A 17,243-nucleotide genomic window follows, 5' to 3' on the forward strand; every position below is an offset into this window, starting at 1 on the left:
AGGTAACCTTATCAGCTTTTAAGGGTCATTGGCATCACTCCCCAATAACCATTCTCTGAGTCTGGTTCTCTGTGTCTGTCTTTCTGTGAAAGTTAATGCAATTGTATGTAGCATCTATATTCAAGAATACCTTCTATATTCACATGATCCAAAGAGAAGATATGAATGGCTAATTTTGGGTCAGAGATCACTACTGTGGTAGGCAGGGTAATATTCATTTCTAATCCATGGAACCTGTTAGTGTGTTGCTTTTATGGCAAAGGAGATGTGGTTAAGCCAAAAATCTTGAGATGGGGAGACTACCTTGGGCCCAATTTAATCACTCTGGTTCACAGAATTAAAGGAACTTTCCATGCTGCATTCAGACATGGAGGTGAGAAGCCTATAGCCCTTAGTTGATGATCTTTGCAATATAAGATGTATTAGTTTTTTAATTGATGATATAAAAAAGTATTCAAAGACTAGCAGGAAGCCAAGAATTGGCATCGCAAATATAATTATGCAACTAACAACAAACAAGTTTGAGATTTGACTCCAAAGCCTCCGAAGGCAAAACCAAGTCAAGAGACATGCTGCTTGCTTTTCTCCAGGGCCTCATGATCTATAAGGACCAGAGAAGTATTATTATGACCTACAGAAGTCACCTTCCATTCAAATCCTTCATTTTGGGGATTAAATTAATTGGAAATGAATGAGATTAGTAATTTAAAACTTGCTAGCATGGAAGATGGCATCACTCCTTATTTGTGCATGGTCTGAGAACTTTGGAGCACTTGAAGGATAAGGTGCAGGATGAAGAATAAGAATTCAGTGATTGTAAATAGAGCTCTGGACTGAGGTTTTAAGTTCCTGCAGCATGGTTATTCAACCAGTCTTTCATTCTGATTTGAGGATGCTGGGTGCTTGTTGACCTTGCTGTAGCCTTGGAGCTACAACCTTGCCAGGAAGATTATGAGCAAAGGAACAGAATGTTTGCTTACATTCCCCAGAGAAGGGTCAGAGGAAATCATGGAAGTTGAAATCCAAAGCCAAAGAAGATGTTCATTCCATTGTTTCCTGACAGCCAAACTATAAATCATCAAAATGTTCCACAAATATTTTGGTGATTTATTTTAAATTGTTCAGTCAATATGCTAGGCATATGCTCTAAAACTTAATTAACAAAATGATGTGGAAAAACTAAATGTTTAGAGTGCCTTCAAATATGGAAAGTAATTCAAATGCCACGGTTGGCATAATATTCAAACAAATGACAGCTAAAAGAAATTTTGAGCTATGGTTTTCTTCTTTTCAAAAATTTTAAAATATGGGGCTGGGAAGCTGGCTCAGTGGTAGAGCGCTTGCCTTGCATGCATGAGGCCCTGGGTTCAATTCCTCAGTACCACATAAGCAGAAAAAGCCAGAAGTGGTGCTGTGGCTCAAGTGGTAGAATGCTAGCCTTTAGCTGAATAGCTGAGGAACAGCGCCCAGGCCCAGAGTTCCAGCCCCATGACCGACAGAAAAAAAATTTAAATACAATTTTTACCCATTAAAATTGTAAGGAAAACAGAGGGGGAAATAATAAGGAGTCACAGAAGGGATAAATATGATCAATGTATATTTTATACACATGTGGAAATAGCATTAAGAAACCAATTTGTACAACGAATATACTCTAAGAATGTATGTCAATGTATTGTTACTTTTGCAACCTTATAAATTCATATCTAACACTTAGGGGGTTCTGGCTTTGTTAGGTTTATGCAATCTTTGCTTTACTTAGGTGAATTTCCCAAGGTTACACATCGAATGATGGAGCCAATTCCTCAAGAAGCGTAAGTCTAGAGTTTAATAACCTACCTGATAAATAATGTTATAATTTGGATCTTAACTTATGCATTAAAGGCAAAACTTCCAACTTGGCAAAACTGGAAGATGGCGGAAACTTTGAGAGGTGGGCAAAAGGAGAAAACTCCATTGAACTTGTGCCTGTAGAGGATTATAAGACTTTATCCTTTCCTCCTTCTGCTTCTCTCTCTCTATTCCTCTTCCCTCTCCCTCCCTCATACCTCTCTGTCTCTATCTCTCTTCAGATTTCTCATCACAACCTTCTGCCATGATCATGGCCAATGGATCATGACGAGCCTCCATGAACCATTTCTTTGTATGTTGCTTATCTCAGATGCTTGCTACAGCAACAGAAAACTGGTTTATCCAAATACTAATATTAATCATGACAACTAAAACCCTTGTTTCTTCATCTGTGCCAGATCCTATTGTAACTTTCCACTTAACAATTCATTTAAACCTCACAAAAAACTACATGATGTAGGCCCTCTCGTTATCCCCATTTTATAGAAGTAAGTCTGTCAGTGAAAGCAGGGGTTATACCGTGGGAGAGGGACATACAAAGCAACAAAGAAATCATCTTATAAATGTGTTAGAAACAATCGGATGAAGGAAAAAAAAACATTTGAATACATATCTTAGGGTTCATTTCCCTAACATCAACTTATCTGACCTTTTCTGCTTGACTCACTGTATTTGATGTTGTTATAATTTGTGGAGGGGAAGGGAAAAAACAAATAGTTTAAATAGGAATACAGGTGGACCCATTGCAACAATGAGATGTACAAGTCGTATGTTGAAAATGAACTTTACAACTTTGGTGGAGGGTTGGGTGGGGGGGTGAGGGGAGGATGGGATGGGAAGGGGAAACAAAGGAGGAGGCTACAATGCTTGATAAGAAATGTACTCATTATCTTGCCCATGTAATTGTAAGCCCTCTGTACAGTATTTTCACAATAAAAAATAAGAAAAGAAAAAAAAAGAAGTAAGTCTGTCACATCTCTTACTTTTCAAATTTTGTAACACATTTTCTACAGCGTGTCATTTTCCCCCCGGCTAAGGAGGTGAAGACACAGCATGTGTTCAGCTAAGAGTTGGTGTAGATACTGGAATTTTAGTTTGAGCCTCTCCAGTGTGACCGCATGTGCCTTGCAGGTGGTCACACTGCCATCCTGGAGCGTGTCCATCCTCATCCTGGAGAACTCCTTCATTCTGTCCAGAGAAAGACCATAGCCTTTCTCTACCCCCATAGGGTCCTTTAACTTAATTGTGGTACTTCAAGGGAGGTAGATTTATTCCGATCTTTTATGTGTTTATTGCAGTTCCATTCTGGCAATGATCATTTTTAACTCCCAAAAACATTTTTAAAAGATGACATAATGTTCTTATTCATGCACATAATATCATCTTTTCCCTCTGGGCATATTAATAACAGCTCCTGCAATCGTCCATTTCACGGACTATTTCTTTCAACTTCTTTTTTTTTTTAATTTGTTTTTTGAAATGTTTTTTAAGAATCTTGAAATGGTTCTACAAGGAGTTACAATTTAACATGTCCAGTTCTGTGTACAGCGCATCTCGACTGGAATCACTGCTTCTGCCATTTTCCCCTTTCCCACCTGTCAGTCACATCAACTTTCTCACTTCCTTTTTCATATACATACATTAAATATTATGAATGTATCCATCCACTGTTCCCACCCCCTTTGAGCACCCATTTCCTGTGCTGAACTTTGATTTTACTTTTCTAAGAAACTACACTATTTGAGTTCTTTTTTGTGTCTACTATATTTTGGTTAAGGTATTTGTATACAATTGCATACGACCCGACTTATTTACTTGTAAGTTTATAAGCTAAATTTATCTTCCACAGCTTTAATTTTATAAAAAGGAAAATACAGTGCCTAGCAAATACAAGGCCCTGAGTTCAAACACTAGTACCATGGGGGTGAGAGAGAAAGGGAGACACACACAGTGACAGACGAGACAAAGATGGACAGTGGAGACAGAGACAGAGGTAGGACTTCAAGCCCTGAAATGGGTAAATCCAGGAAAGAAGATCCCCTTCCCTGGATTTCAATGATTGATGGCTTAAAAGATAAAATAAAATAAACTTGCAGGAAGGCACAAGAAGTATCTTTTCTTGTGCATAAGGAAAAGGATAGGCTGTGTAAATACAGTAAGTAAGAGGGAAAACTTAAGTAGGTTCATTTGTTTTCAGCTGCTCTTCATTAGCTCTTGCTTGGATTCTAAGCATTTAATTGAAAATCAACTTGATAGGAATTTCAGTTTCTTTTGGAAAGCTTGTGCAAGTGATTTACTGATGGCACCTCTCAGGAACAGAACTGATGATGGTCCGTGGCAGGTGCTCCAGGTGCACTGAGAAGGAGGAGTCAGAGGCTGGCTTCCAGGGAAAGTTTCAGAATGTCAGAACTGTGCGAATACTGAAAGAGGAGATAAGAGATGTGGTGTTAACTTTTACACAATTCACACTCATTTGCTACATGCTGGAAAAACAGAAGAGCAGAAAGGGGCAAGCTGAGTGCCTTCAGTTGTCACTTTCCATCATTCCTGACTCTGGCAAAGCAGAAGAAACAAGAGAAAGGGCTTGTCTGGTTACTCCCTGCCGGCTATGGGGTAGAGAGGGGAGTAAGGGCCTTCATTTCTCAAAGTCAGAGGATGTGAAACTGGGCCCTGCCTGGCAGCACAGATTCAGAATTGCGTTAGGGAAGGCACAATGCTCTTCATGAGCAGAACAGCAGGTGCTGTGTGGATGCTGCTTTCTTTTCTTCTGCAAGACTATTTGTCAGTGAAGTATCTAATGCCATATTTTACATGTGAGTCTGTAAGAAATAATATTTAAAGTTGAAAACCAATGAGAAGAAATGTGGGGTAACAGAAAATGCAACAACAGAATTAGAAAGAAGTCAATGGTTGTGTCTATTCTAGATGTGACAGATCAAAAATCACCCTGTGAGGTGCTTGTTAGGGGTGTGAAATGGATTGGCTTTCCTTTTCTAATGTTTGTAAAAAATATAAATGTAAACATTTTATTGTTTGTTTATTGCCAGTCCTGGGACTTGAACTTAGGGGCTGGGCACTGTTCCTGAGCTTCTTTGGCTCAAAGCTAGTACTTGAGTTACAATACCACTTCTGCCTTTTTCTATTTATGTGGTCCTGAGGAATCAATTCAAGAGCTTCGTGCATGCTAGGCAAGCACTCTAACACTAAGCCACATTCCCAGCCTACACATGTAAATACTTTAAATAACATTTTGCATCCTTCCTCTTTACCATAACTTTTATTTAAGAAAAGGTCTTTGTCAACTGTGGAAAGAAATAAGAATAGTATTTTAAAAGAAAGTTTAGTGGTATCTATATAGAAATTAATCTTGCATGTAGTTGTACCTGCTTCTATAATAAAAAAAAATTGGGTATTTTCTGCATATAATTTAATCTACAGCCATTAACAGTCAGCTTTCAGTGTCATGGAAGAGGCTTCCATAACTACATATCTTAATTATGGTTGTAGAACTCATGCCTTCTCTGGCAAAGGTACTCTCTTATAAGGCATGCTAAATAGCTCTGATTATTCATGTTTGCTGTAAGCAATGTAGTTCAGCAGGAGAGGAAATATAAATTGACCATTCTTATCTCTCACAATGTGATTTTTGAATGGTCTTCATGTACAGACTGAACTGGCAATGGAAAACCAGGACATTTAATTTCCCCTCCCTCACCTATCTCCTTTTCCATTCTGTTAATCAATCGTTGATCACAAAAAGAAACTCAAAACTTACCTCTTTCCAGCGCGAAGGAGGTCAAATCCTTCGTTTATTTTTGCAAAAGGAAAAATGTTGGTTATTAATGGTTCCAATGGAAACTTCTTAGCCATAAAATCAGCCACAAGTTTGGGGACAGCATCTTTACTCTTATAGCCTGAAAAGAAGATGAGATCATTGTTAGATTCCTGCAGGAGGAAGCAGGAGAATCAGACAAGAGAATCTCCAATAAAATAAAAAAGATGGTTTATAGAAAGTACATCATTCCATAGACTGCTATTATCGTGATCAACCAGAGAGTGCTTCAAAAGCCTTTTGCAGTCTTTTGACTTTGGTCAACTATAAACTACAAACTAGTCAACTCCAATAAACTAGTGTCCTTGTGAATTACTGCTGTAGACATGACTTACTGTCCTACTAGGAATTCTGGTACCTTCTGTAGCCAGCAGGAAAACCAGCTGATACCAAAAGGTCCTGGTTTGTTTATGGGGAAGCAAGAAAGTCTGTTTTGGGACTTTCTCTCTGCATTTTCCCCCTACATTTAGCTGATTTGGATCTTAAAGTCCAACAGGAAGTTTTATTTATTTTCTGACCATTGCTTTTCAAATTCTGATCTTATTTCTTGTAAAAGGGAAGAAATGAGGAGAACTTTTTTTTTTTTTTTTTTTGGTCAGTTGTAAGGCTTGAACTTTGGGCCTGGGCACTGTCCCTCAGCTCTTCAGCTCAAGGCAAGCGCTCTACCGCTTGAGCCACAGGGCCACAGCTTCTGAGCGGGTGTGAAGAGAAAGGGCACTGAGTGCGCAGGGACGATTCTGCAGGTACCATGGTGGAAAGCAGGGTGTATGCTGCCACCTCCTGTTTGGGGCCTGGAAGGCTGTTTCTACTAGACTCCATATTCCAGAAAAGGTAAATGTGTGCATACCACTCATGGGAACTAGGAATAATATATACCTACTACCTGTGTCAGGAACCATTTAACAAAAGAAAAAAAGAAGGGAAGAAATGCTGCGGTGAACAGAAATTTGGGTCTCAGGTCTGACTACTTACCACCAAATAGAGCTCCCTTCCAGGTGCGTCCACCGAGCAGCGCCATAGGGTTCATTGAGAGGCTTTGGGCATTAGGAGGCACCCCTACAATGACACTCACGCCATGTGAATTTTGACAGCAGAGCAGAGCAGCAACCTGGAGTCAAAGTAGTTTTTAGTGTTCTTGAAGTAGATTCTCTTACCTCCTACCCACAACATAAAGCATCATGTCATATTGATTTTAACTGTGTGGAAGGAAGCATATTCTTCTTCCTTCTTCATTGTGCCTAGGAAACTTCTGTGGCTTTAAGAAATGCCCCCAGAACATTTTTTTCAATGAAAAACCATAGAATGAATTTTTGTGTATCTAATTCTTCTGTAGAAACTGACAAAGAGGTCAGTATTGTTATAGATGCATGCAGTTTCTCATGCTTAGCAAGGCATCCATAAGTTGGTTCATTTGATTTTTCATTTATCTATTTAAGTAGGTAATTTGAACCTAGTACTTGGTTGGAACCAAGTATTTTGGTGGTGAACATAACGTGAGGATTACATCATGAGAACTGGTCTTTCATCCAGTTGGTAATGCATCTCTTAAGAGCTCTTTGTTCTACTGTCCATGTCTAAGATGCATGTGTTTCAAGTTACCTTATCCACTAGCCAAAATGTGCATTGGTTTTACTTTAACCTAACCTATCATCCTGTCACAAAATAGCCCAGAAAGCTTTTTGCTCCAGTCATTTTTGGACATAGTTTATGGTGAAAATGGCTCAGAATTTTCTAGAATATATAGTGATAAACCTTCTAATTTTGAAGTATTACACTTAGAAGATCAGCTATCCTCAGCATATGTGGCTATCAGATTCTTGGCATTTTCAAATAAAGTGACAGTCCAGTTCTACATGAGGGAACAGGGGAAGATAGTGAATGAGAAAGGCTGTAGCTTTGAACAAGTTGGATTCTCTTGGAAGGACCTGACCTGTATGGCACAATTTTCCACATTAACACTGTAAGGAACTTTGCTCTCAGATTAGAGTTCCCTGTTACAACATTGCTAAGATTTATTGGCACGGAATGTGTTGGTCTCCAGGGACAATTTTCAGCAAATGCTAGAGAACTCAGGTGAAGTAAAATATAGCTAAGAGATAATGAATAACATTTGTATTTACTAGAAAGTAGTATCTTGTATATTTTAAAAAATGCAAGCGATGAAAGTTTGGGAGTTGTATGTTTACATCATTAACACCAGCTGGCATTCATTGAGAGCTTACTACATGACAGGTGACACTGTGGTAAGAGTGTTACATGCATTATCTCATGTAATCCGTAAAGAGTGCATGAGGTATACATGAGGTATATGAGGAGCACAATCTGTTGACTTTTTAGTTTTTACAGTATTCACTTCAATACATAGCCACTGGGTGACTGCTGTGTCTGGAGTTGAACTCGTGGTAATGTACAGTGATACACTAAAGCAAAGCAGCCACTGTTTTAGGGCACATTTTCTGCTAATAAAATTACATTTAGCTCTAGATTGCTCAATATTTTATCTTTTGGAGAGATGGTGATATGTGAGAAAACACATGTGAAGAGAACATGAAAAACTGTTAAAGTATTTAAGGGTGTTGAGGAAAGTCAAACAGGCCAATTTAAGGACAGAGTTTGCATTACTTATAGTTTAACTTGAATCATTTTAACTGAAAACTGATTTTTAATGGCTGAATAAAAAGCAATCCTTTCCCCATCAAGGGAAAAAACACTACTTGAGACAGGTTTGTTACCTGATAAAGCGAAGGATTTCTTATAGCAATATATTAAACAATCTAAATAACAAACAGGAGATGGAAAGTTGCCATTCTAAGAAAAATGTTTATACATAAGCTTTTTGTCCCCTACCACCTAGAGAGAAGAAGCAGAAGTCTCAAGGATGTCGGAGGACGTACCATGGTGTCAAGCCGACCGATGACTTCAAAGGAGAAATCCACACCTCCGTCAGTCATTTCGTGTAGCACTTCATGGATGGGTTTGTCATAGTCTTTGGGGTTGATGCACTCAGTGGCACCTAACTCTTTGGCCTTTGCAAACTTGTCCTTGTTGATGTCCACTGCAATGATCCTGGCTGCGCCCGCTGCTTTACAGCCAATGACAACAGACAGACCAACCCCTCCCAGGCCAAACACAGCACAGATGGACCCCCGAGCAACCTGTGTTTTCACAAAATGCAAAAAATAGACAGTGATTGCTAGAAAATGCCCAGGAGGTACAAAGTGTATGCTTAATACCATGATTAAGTATGCTACTAGGGGCTAACTCAAACCTCTTTTAGCTATACTTACTTCCATTTTTTTAAGGCTTATCATTAAAAAGCTCATATCAGGTCACAGCTCATATCAATTAAATCAGAATCTTTGCAAGAAGAATACAGTTTCCAGGGCCTTCTGATGTGAGAATCAGTGGATTATCTTTGAGCTCTAAATATGGGCAACTCTGATCTTGATGACATTTTCTGTAGGTTCATTTAAGCTTTAATGTCTTGTACAAATTGCTTTGGTGTCATATACATATGAAAGGAAATTTTACCAGTCTGGGGGTTTGAACTTAGAACCTGGGTGCTGTACCTGAGCTGTTTTGCTCAAGGCTAGCACTCTACTACTTCAGTCTCTGCTCAACTTCTGCCTTTTCTCTCTTCTTCTTCTTCTTCTTCTTCTTCTTCTTCTTCTTCTTCTTCTTCTTCTTCTTCTTCTTCTTCTTCTTCTTCTTCTTCTTCTTCTTCTCCTTCTCCTTCTTCTCTTCTTCTTTTCTTCTTTTTTGGTGGTTAATTAGGGAGCATTTTAAGGGCTTTCCTCATTTTGAGTGGCTTTGTCCAGTTATTTCATGTCTCAAAAATTGCTTTTGGCCTGGCATGGATGGCACAGACCTATAATTCCAGCTACTCAGGAGGCTGAGATCTGAGGATCACTGTTCAAAGCCAATCTAGGATACTGAAAAGTAATTCCATCAAGCTATTAGTAATTACATTCTAGGTTTATTAACTTTTAGCAGTCACGAGCAGTACAGAAATTATCTGTGAAGCATCCGGGAGTTACCATTTACTTCATGCAAAGCAGGAAAGACGGGGGAAATTCAGCATGAAACGAAGATAATGAAACAGGACCAATGAGGTCTTTGTATGTTTTTTCAGCCCTGATACCTTTTGAAATCCAAGTTGGACTTGTGATCCTCTCACCTCAGATCCAAGTGCTGGAACTACAGGTATGTGTTACGGCACCCAGTTTTTCCCTGATTTTTAAAATGAACAATTGAAGAGTATTGTAACCAAAAGTTGATCTGTATTATAATAATAAATAAAGCCATTCTGAGTACTCTTGGCTACTTGTTTGTAAGTAGGTTTATTCAGACTACCTGTCAAAACAGATAAGACTGCACAAAGATTAATTGCATTTTGGGCTAACATCACAGAAATTGGAAGAGACATGTTCCGTGTGCTTTCTATTGGGGAGAGGCTGTTTAATGAGTTCAGTCCTAGTGGCTGGGTTTTATTTTGTTTTTGTTTTTGCTTTTTACATTCTTGTGGGCCTGTAGTGGGGCTTGAACCCAGGACTCGGGTGCTGCCCCTTAGCTTTTTCTCTCCAAGCAGCTGCTCTATACGTGAGTCACAGCTCCACATCTGGCTTTTTGGGTAGTTCATCGGAGAGACGAATCTCATGGACGGTCCTGTGTGGGCCTGGCTTTGAACTGTGATCCTCAGGTCTTAGCCTCTGGAACAAACTCCTAGCTACCTTTCCACAGTTCTTTCATAGATCACCCACAGGTGAGTTTTCTGGAATGATGCCTGGGGCGGCTTTTCGATTCCCAGCGCAATCTCCGACTCCTCTTAGAGCCGGCTGGCTCCAGGGTCCCGTCCGGCCCAGTGGACCGGGCGCGCGCGGCGTGGTCACCCTACCTTGCCGACGTTCACTGCGGAGCCGTAGCCGGTGGAGAACCCGCAGCCGATGAGGCAGACCTTCTCCAGCGGCGAGGCGGCGTCGATCGCCGCCACCGAGATCTCGTCCACCACCGTGTACTCGGAGAAGGTGCTGGTGCCCAGGAAGTGGTGGATCGGCTTCCCCCGGCAGGTGAACCTGCAAGTGCCGTCCACCAGGGTCCCCCGCGGCTTACTCAGACTGGACAGGGAAAGGACGCAGAGGACGTGACCGGCCGCCGGCCCGCGCCCCGGCCCCGCGTTCCCCGTCCCGCGCCCCGTCCCCGCGTCCCGCGCCCCAGCCCCGCGTCCCCCGTCCCGCGCCCCGGTCCCGCGTCCCCGCGTCCCGCGCCCCGTCCCCGCGTCCCCGTCCCGCGCCCCGGTCCCGCGTCCCCCGGCCCGCGCCCCGGCCCCGCGTCCCCCGTCCCGCACCCCGTCCCGGCCCCCGTCCCCCCGGCCCCGGACCGGCCTCGCCCGGACAGGACACCTACTCGGCCATCTGGCAGAAGTTGCTCTCCGGGTGTTTACACACCCTGCACGATCCGCACTGGGGAATGAAGAGCGGGATGACCTTGTCACCTGCAGGGGGAGCGGAACGCACTTCTGTTTGCATCCGGGAGTTGGTGAACAGCGACTTCGAAGCCTACGCAGCAGCCGCTCGGTCCAGCCGGTCCAGCCGCAGCGCCGCGCCGAGCCGGGCCGCTCCGCAGGCGCGCTGTCACCATCCCAAAGACGCGACGCAGAGATGGAAACTAACACGCATCGGAAAGCTTGTTTCCACTGGATTGACGCCTTTTTATTGCGCACCCTGATTTCTCCTGGGGCTCTCACGCGCTCCACGCATTCCTTAAACCTCATAGCAAGAAGAGGATCTATCTATCTATCTATCTGTCTATCTATCTATCTATCTATCTATCTATCTATCTATCTATCTATCTATCTATCTATCTATCTATCTATCATCTATCTATCTATCTATCTATCTATCTATCTATCTATCTATCTATCTATCATCTATCTATCTATCTGTTGTCTGTCTACCTACCTATCTATCTATCTATCTATCTATCTATCTATCTATCTATCTATCTATCTATCAATCATCTATCTACCTACCTATGTACCTACCTACCTACCTATCTCTAACACACACACATATATATCCTCTCCATCCATATATAGTATATATACATAGTATAAATGTATATATAGTACATATATATGTGTATATAGTATATATATATTATATATAGTCTATATATTATATATGTGTATGTAGTGTATATATATTATATATAGTAGTTGCAAGCAAGTTGCTGTAGTTACACTTAGCTATGGGAGAAATCTGGTATCTTGTGCAATTAAATGAAAACTAAAAGAAAAAACCATAATACACATTTTTAACAATAAAAATAAAGCTAATTTGGCCAAGGGATAAAAATAAAAATGAGAATTTTGATAACCAATTTTTGGCTTTTTAAAATAAAGATATGAGGTGTTTGTTTTTTGTCCGTCCAGGGCTTGAACTCTAGGCCTGGGCGCTGTCCCTCAGGCTCTTTAGCTCAAGGCAAGCACTCTACCACTTGAGCCACAGCTCCACTTCTGGTTTTCTAGTGGCTTATTGGAGGTAAGAGTCTCATGGAATTTCCTGCCCGGGCTGAACGGTGATCCTCAGATCTCAGCTTCCAGAGTAACTAGGATTACAGGCCAGCATGAGTGAATTTTTTTTAAAGAAAAACTAATAATAGTGGGGCAATAATTCATAAAATTCTTTTGAAACTTTTAACTCCTCATAATAAGTTAGGTGCTTGCTCTTAGAATAAGAACTGAATTCCAAATGTCTTTATATGATAATTTGTTATTTACTTTCTCTGCTATGTAGAGAGTAAAATTGAAAAGTAATCCTGGTGTTTTTTTATTTATTACCAACAAAAGGAAATACTAAGTGCTGAAACTCTTACTAGACTGTTTTTTATTTTCTGTTCACAGTTTAATTCTTTGGAAAGGGGAGAGACTGACCATTGGCCAATTCATCTTTATACAATTAAACATGATTTTTATTTGTAATCATTTATGCTTCCTTTCTTACAAGAAAAATGTTTGGCTCATCACTTCTTATAAATAAAGTTTGTGAGGGAATGATGGCATGGAAAACTTCTACTTATTCACCTCTCAGTACTGAAAGCATATTAAAATGCAATAAACAAGAGATAAATGTTAAAAAGAAAATTTATAACTTGTCATCTGTGGTCATAACTAAAGGCAGTAAAAATGGCATTGCTTAGGTCTGGATACTTTCTGCTGTTCATTCCATGAAGTTTTTTAAATTTCTCTTCTGTTTAAGAGGGAAGGCTTTCTTGGCAAAGGAAATTGGTGGAGAGGCTTCAATTCTCATCTAAGAAAAGCTTGTGTTGACTTAGTCATAGCTTCACAGGCCTGATTTTTGTGAACTGGCTGCAGGTTTCCCTGCTCTGATCTAGACACTGGGGGACTTAGAATTCCATCTTCTCCACTAACCCATTTGTGTTTCTATGTGCATCATCTTGTGAGTCATTACATGATAGACTCCACTCTGGCAGGTACTAGGTCTCTAACCTGATGCCTAGCATCGCTACAAATAGCTTTGAAAGGAAAACAGCAACTTGAGAGTCAGACAGGGAGTCAGACAGGGAGAAAAGGGAAGGAGAGAAGCCTCTAGTCTCAGCTTGTCCAGGACCTTCTACAAGCTTCTGCATGTCTCCTTGCCTCAGTACCCTCATCAGAGCTGGATGATCTTAGAATGCTGAATCAAAAAGCATAAAGGCTGGGTGTGAATTCTGCACCTGGTTTTACTGTAGTCACTCCTTCTCCAATGCTCTCCACGATGCCAGCTGCCTCATGGCCTAGAATCGCAGGAAGAGGCGTGTGCAAGCTGCCGCTCACCACATGGTCATCAGAGCGACAGATTCCCGTGGCCACGATCTGCCGGTTAAAGAGAAGATTATGACACCCAGAAAAGTCGTGGCCTGCATCTTCTGATAGACTTTGAACAGCTTGCTGTTGTTCTTTTGGTTTGCACGAGGAAGCAAAAGCAAATAATCCCTGCACTTTCTGTCTGTCTTTGTGGTAGCCCAGATTGAATTGAGGGAATACATTAGTAAAGAATAGAGAAAGAAAGAGAAGAAAAAAGTGAAAATAAAGTAAAAAAAAAAAAAAAGGAAAAGTTGTGGCTCTCAGAAGATTATGACTCTGGACCAGATTTAACATACCAAATTTTAGGAAAGGCTTTTAGAGAGTTTTTGATGACTATCCCTACCTGTTTCAAATGCAAAAGATTCAGTTTACTCTCAAGAGTATCCAAAATCTTCCTTTCCTGAATTTAACAATTTGGACTATTTGATCCTGAGAATGAACTAGTTCTGAAATACTTGTTTTAGGTATATACTAGAATGCTTATGGCACTATAACCCCTTTGTACAACTACTTAATAATAATGATAATAAAAAATGAATAAAGTACAAAAATAAAAAAAGAATTCCTGCTTTTTTATGGAAGTAAAGATTGCAGATTAACACTAAGAAAATGTTATATAGCCTTTTACAATCTTGTACACACATTTATTTATTTATTTATTTATTTTTATTGGTGCCAGTTCTGGGGCTTAAACTCAGGGTCTCTAGCTTTCGCTCAGATTTTCCCACTTGGGCTGGGCCTTTACCACTTGAACTATGCCCTATTTTCTGGCTTTTTGTTAGTTAATTGGAGGTAACAGTCTTAGATAAGTATTTTCCTGGGCTCACTTCAAACTGCAATCTTTGGATCTAGCTTTCTAAGTAGCTAAGATTACAGGTGTGAGCCACTGATACCCAGCTCCATAAATATATAATTTTTTAGGCATTTACTGGGATTATACAATATATACTATTAGGTCACTTTAAAAATAATATATTTGTAGTTTGCTTGAGAAACAAATATTATTCATTGTGGGCTGGGAAGGTGGCTCAGTGGTAGAGCGCTTGCCTTGCATGCATGAGGCCCTGGGTTCGATTCCTCAGCACCAGATAAGCAAAAAGAAAAAAGCCGGAAGTGGCACTGTGGCTCAAATGGTAGAGTGCTAGCCTTGAGCTGAAGAGCTGAGGGACAGCGCCCAGGCTCAGAGTTCAGGCCCACGACTGGACCCCCCCCCCAAAAAAAAACCCCCCAAAATATTCATTGTCTGGATAACCATATAGGAAGTACCACTGAACAGATTCTTGGTTGTTTCTATTTTCAATCTTCTACAAATCAACAAAAATCGATAAAAGGCAGTTTTACCTTAATACGGACTTCATGGGCTTTTGGAGGTGCAACTTCCACCTCCTCAATGGAGAAGGGTTTGTTAAGGTCCCACAACACAGCTGCTTTGCACTTTATCACCTGGAAAGTCAGACAGAAGGATCTTACTCCCGAAGCCAGAGCCTGTCTCCTTCTTCCTGTATACACACCACCTCCAGCCCCAATCTGCTATCTACACACATGCTGCAGAAATGAACCTTTCTGCTTTACAAAGAGAATACAAAAAAGGTCTTTTTAAAATGTATAAGGTAATAACATGAATGTAAGTCACTGAGATGAAAGCCAAAACATACTCGTTTGGGCCATCCTATGTGTATTTATTGTCTCCTCTAAAGGTATTTATTCCTGAAATTTCTAAAGCTGTCTTCAAATTAGTTATTGGCTATTGGCTTATATGTGAAGTGCCACATTTATTATTCCCTTTAGTTGTGCTGGCAGTAGAACCCAGAGCATTGCATATATTAGTCAAGTACACTACCATGGATCTATACCTCCAGCCCTTAGATTTTTGAGACAGAGTCTAGGTATATAGCCCAGTCTGGCTTCAAAGCCAGGATTCTCTTGCTTGAGCCTCCTGAGTGCTGGGATTACAGGCATGTACCATCATGCCTGGTGAAGTTATTATTTGCTGGCAAGAAAAGTATACACATAAAAGAAGGCTTATTGTAGAGCAGAGTTGTTGATTTCACACATATGGGGATTTATTGCTTATTGCATCTATTTTTACTTTCATTAACAGGATTGCTTTACATTATTTTGTCTATGAATTTGCTATTTCCTTCTATTGAATTATAGTAAGTTTATTTTTCCTTTTTCCTAACTGCTTCTCTTTGGAAATGTAGCATGCCAATATAAGTTCCAGTAAGCAATGAAAGAAAAATGAAAAGAGATCAAATAAGAGCACTAGCAATGGGCTATTCTGTGACTGCTACCCCATTTTATTGAAATGGGATTACTGTGTCACTCCATGCATGGAGAAACATCAGGAACTTTCCATACAGTTACCATAATGAGATACTGTACTGTGGGGTTCAACCCAATGGGCTTTTTTTTGCTTTTTGGGGCTTAAACTCTGGGCCCGGGGTGCTGTCTCTGAGCCTTTCAGCTTGAGGCTCATGCTCTATCACTTGAGCCACAGCACCTCTTCCAGCTTTTTCTGCTTATGTGATACTGAGGAATTGAACCCAGGACCTCATGCATGCAAGGCAAGCACTCTACCACTGAGCCACCTTCCCAGCCTGAAGGGATCCAACCCAAATACAATATTTCCAGCAAATATTCACTGGAAACAAAGGCATAGACTTTTGCAATGAAGGGTTAATTATATTAACCTACTGCATGCATTTCTCTGAACCATAAACACATGAGTAAGTATGAGTTTTCAGATTTAGAAACAAACATGTGTTAATATTAATTTTGTTAATATAAATGTTCTGCAATATCCCATTAATTTTTGTGTGGAGAAAATACTGTTGCATTAAATTACTGTGGAAATGTTACAAATTATGTCATAATGGACCCTTCTCAATCAGAATTTGCATATTAATGTTGTCTTTTAACTTTGACAACTAATTCTTATCAATATGATTTTCATAAAAAGGTTAAGAAGCTATGTCTAAGTCCTCTGAATTAAAATCCTCTTAAGACTAACTTAGCAGTTTTAATATTCCTGTGTTCATAAGAATATGATTACAAAGAATAGCACACTTTTTGGATTAAAGACCTTTCTAATTTTAGTTGCACAAAGTAGTCACAATTAGCTTGGAATAAACTATCACTCCAGTGCCAATTCATTTAATATAATCTGAACACTTTAAGGTATCCAGATTTTATACATTCTTGTTAAAGATGTTTGGAAGCAGTTTGTTTCCATTATGGTTCAGCATGTTAGATATTATAGCTTAGGTTGTATATTATAGTTCAGCATGTTTCATCCCTACTTTAGATAGCATAAAACCTTTGTCTGTATATTTGTATATATAATACATATATAATATGTCTTTCAACAGTACAGTCTTCTCACTTACTTTTCCTGCTGTGCTCATGTTGCTTCTGTCTTCTCTACAAACCAGGAGCCTGCTGAGCCTGTGAGTTCCTCCACAGTTCTGGGCACACACCCAGCGCTGCACACGGGTTTTGTTGGCTTGACAATCAGATGATTCCACACGTGACCAGGGTCTATAAGCCACACACTTCTACGTGTTCTTTCAACAGATTAAGTAGAAGGCAAAGGTCACTGAACTGTCCTGTCAAACCCTGATTCTGTGATGTGCCAATTGCACACATTTATTTTTATTAGGTTATGGATGTCTCTATCTCTGTGAGTGTATCATT

At 40.1% G+C, this 17,243-nt stretch overlaps 1 protein-coding gene and 1 non-coding gene across 2 annotated transcripts; one reads left to right on the forward strand and one right to left on the reverse strand.

Moving 5' to 3' along the window:
• Window positions 1-1,580: 1,580 nt before the first annotated feature.
• Window positions 1,581-17,013, reverse strand: LOC138826929 (alcohol dehydrogenase 1). The gene is made up of 9 exons (XM_070022323.1): window positions 16,937-17,013; window positions 14,889-14,990; window positions 13,418-13,556; window positions 11,087-11,174; window positions 10,578-10,797; window positions 8,578-8,838; window positions 6,656-6,791; window positions 5,627-5,765; window positions 1,581-4,271 (listed from the first exon to the last, which is right to left on the reverse strand). The coding sequence occupies exons 1-9, from the start codon at window positions 16,952-16,954 to the stop codon at window positions 4,247-4,249; spliced, it is 1,128 nt and encodes a 375-aa protein (XP_069878424.1). The 5' UTR covers window positions 16,955-17,013; the 3' UTR covers window positions 1,581-4,246.
• On the forward strand, window positions 13,601-13,731 carry LOC138827067 (small nucleolar RNA SNORA31). Its single transcript, XR_011371940.1, has one exon. It is a non-coding gene; the product is annotated as a small nucleolar RNA SNORA31 (small nucleolar RNA).
• Window positions 17,014-17,243: the final 230 nt, after the last annotated feature.

The sequence above is a fragment of the Dipodomys merriami genome, unplaced genomic scaffold, assembly GCF_024711535.1.
Source record: "Dipodomys merriami isolate MVZ:Mamm:240054 unplaced genomic scaffold, mDipMer1.0.p SCAF_15, whole genome shotgun sequence".
NCBI classification, from domain to species: Eukaryota; Metazoa; Chordata; class Mammalia; order Rodentia; family Heteromyidae; genus Dipodomys; species Dipodomys merriami.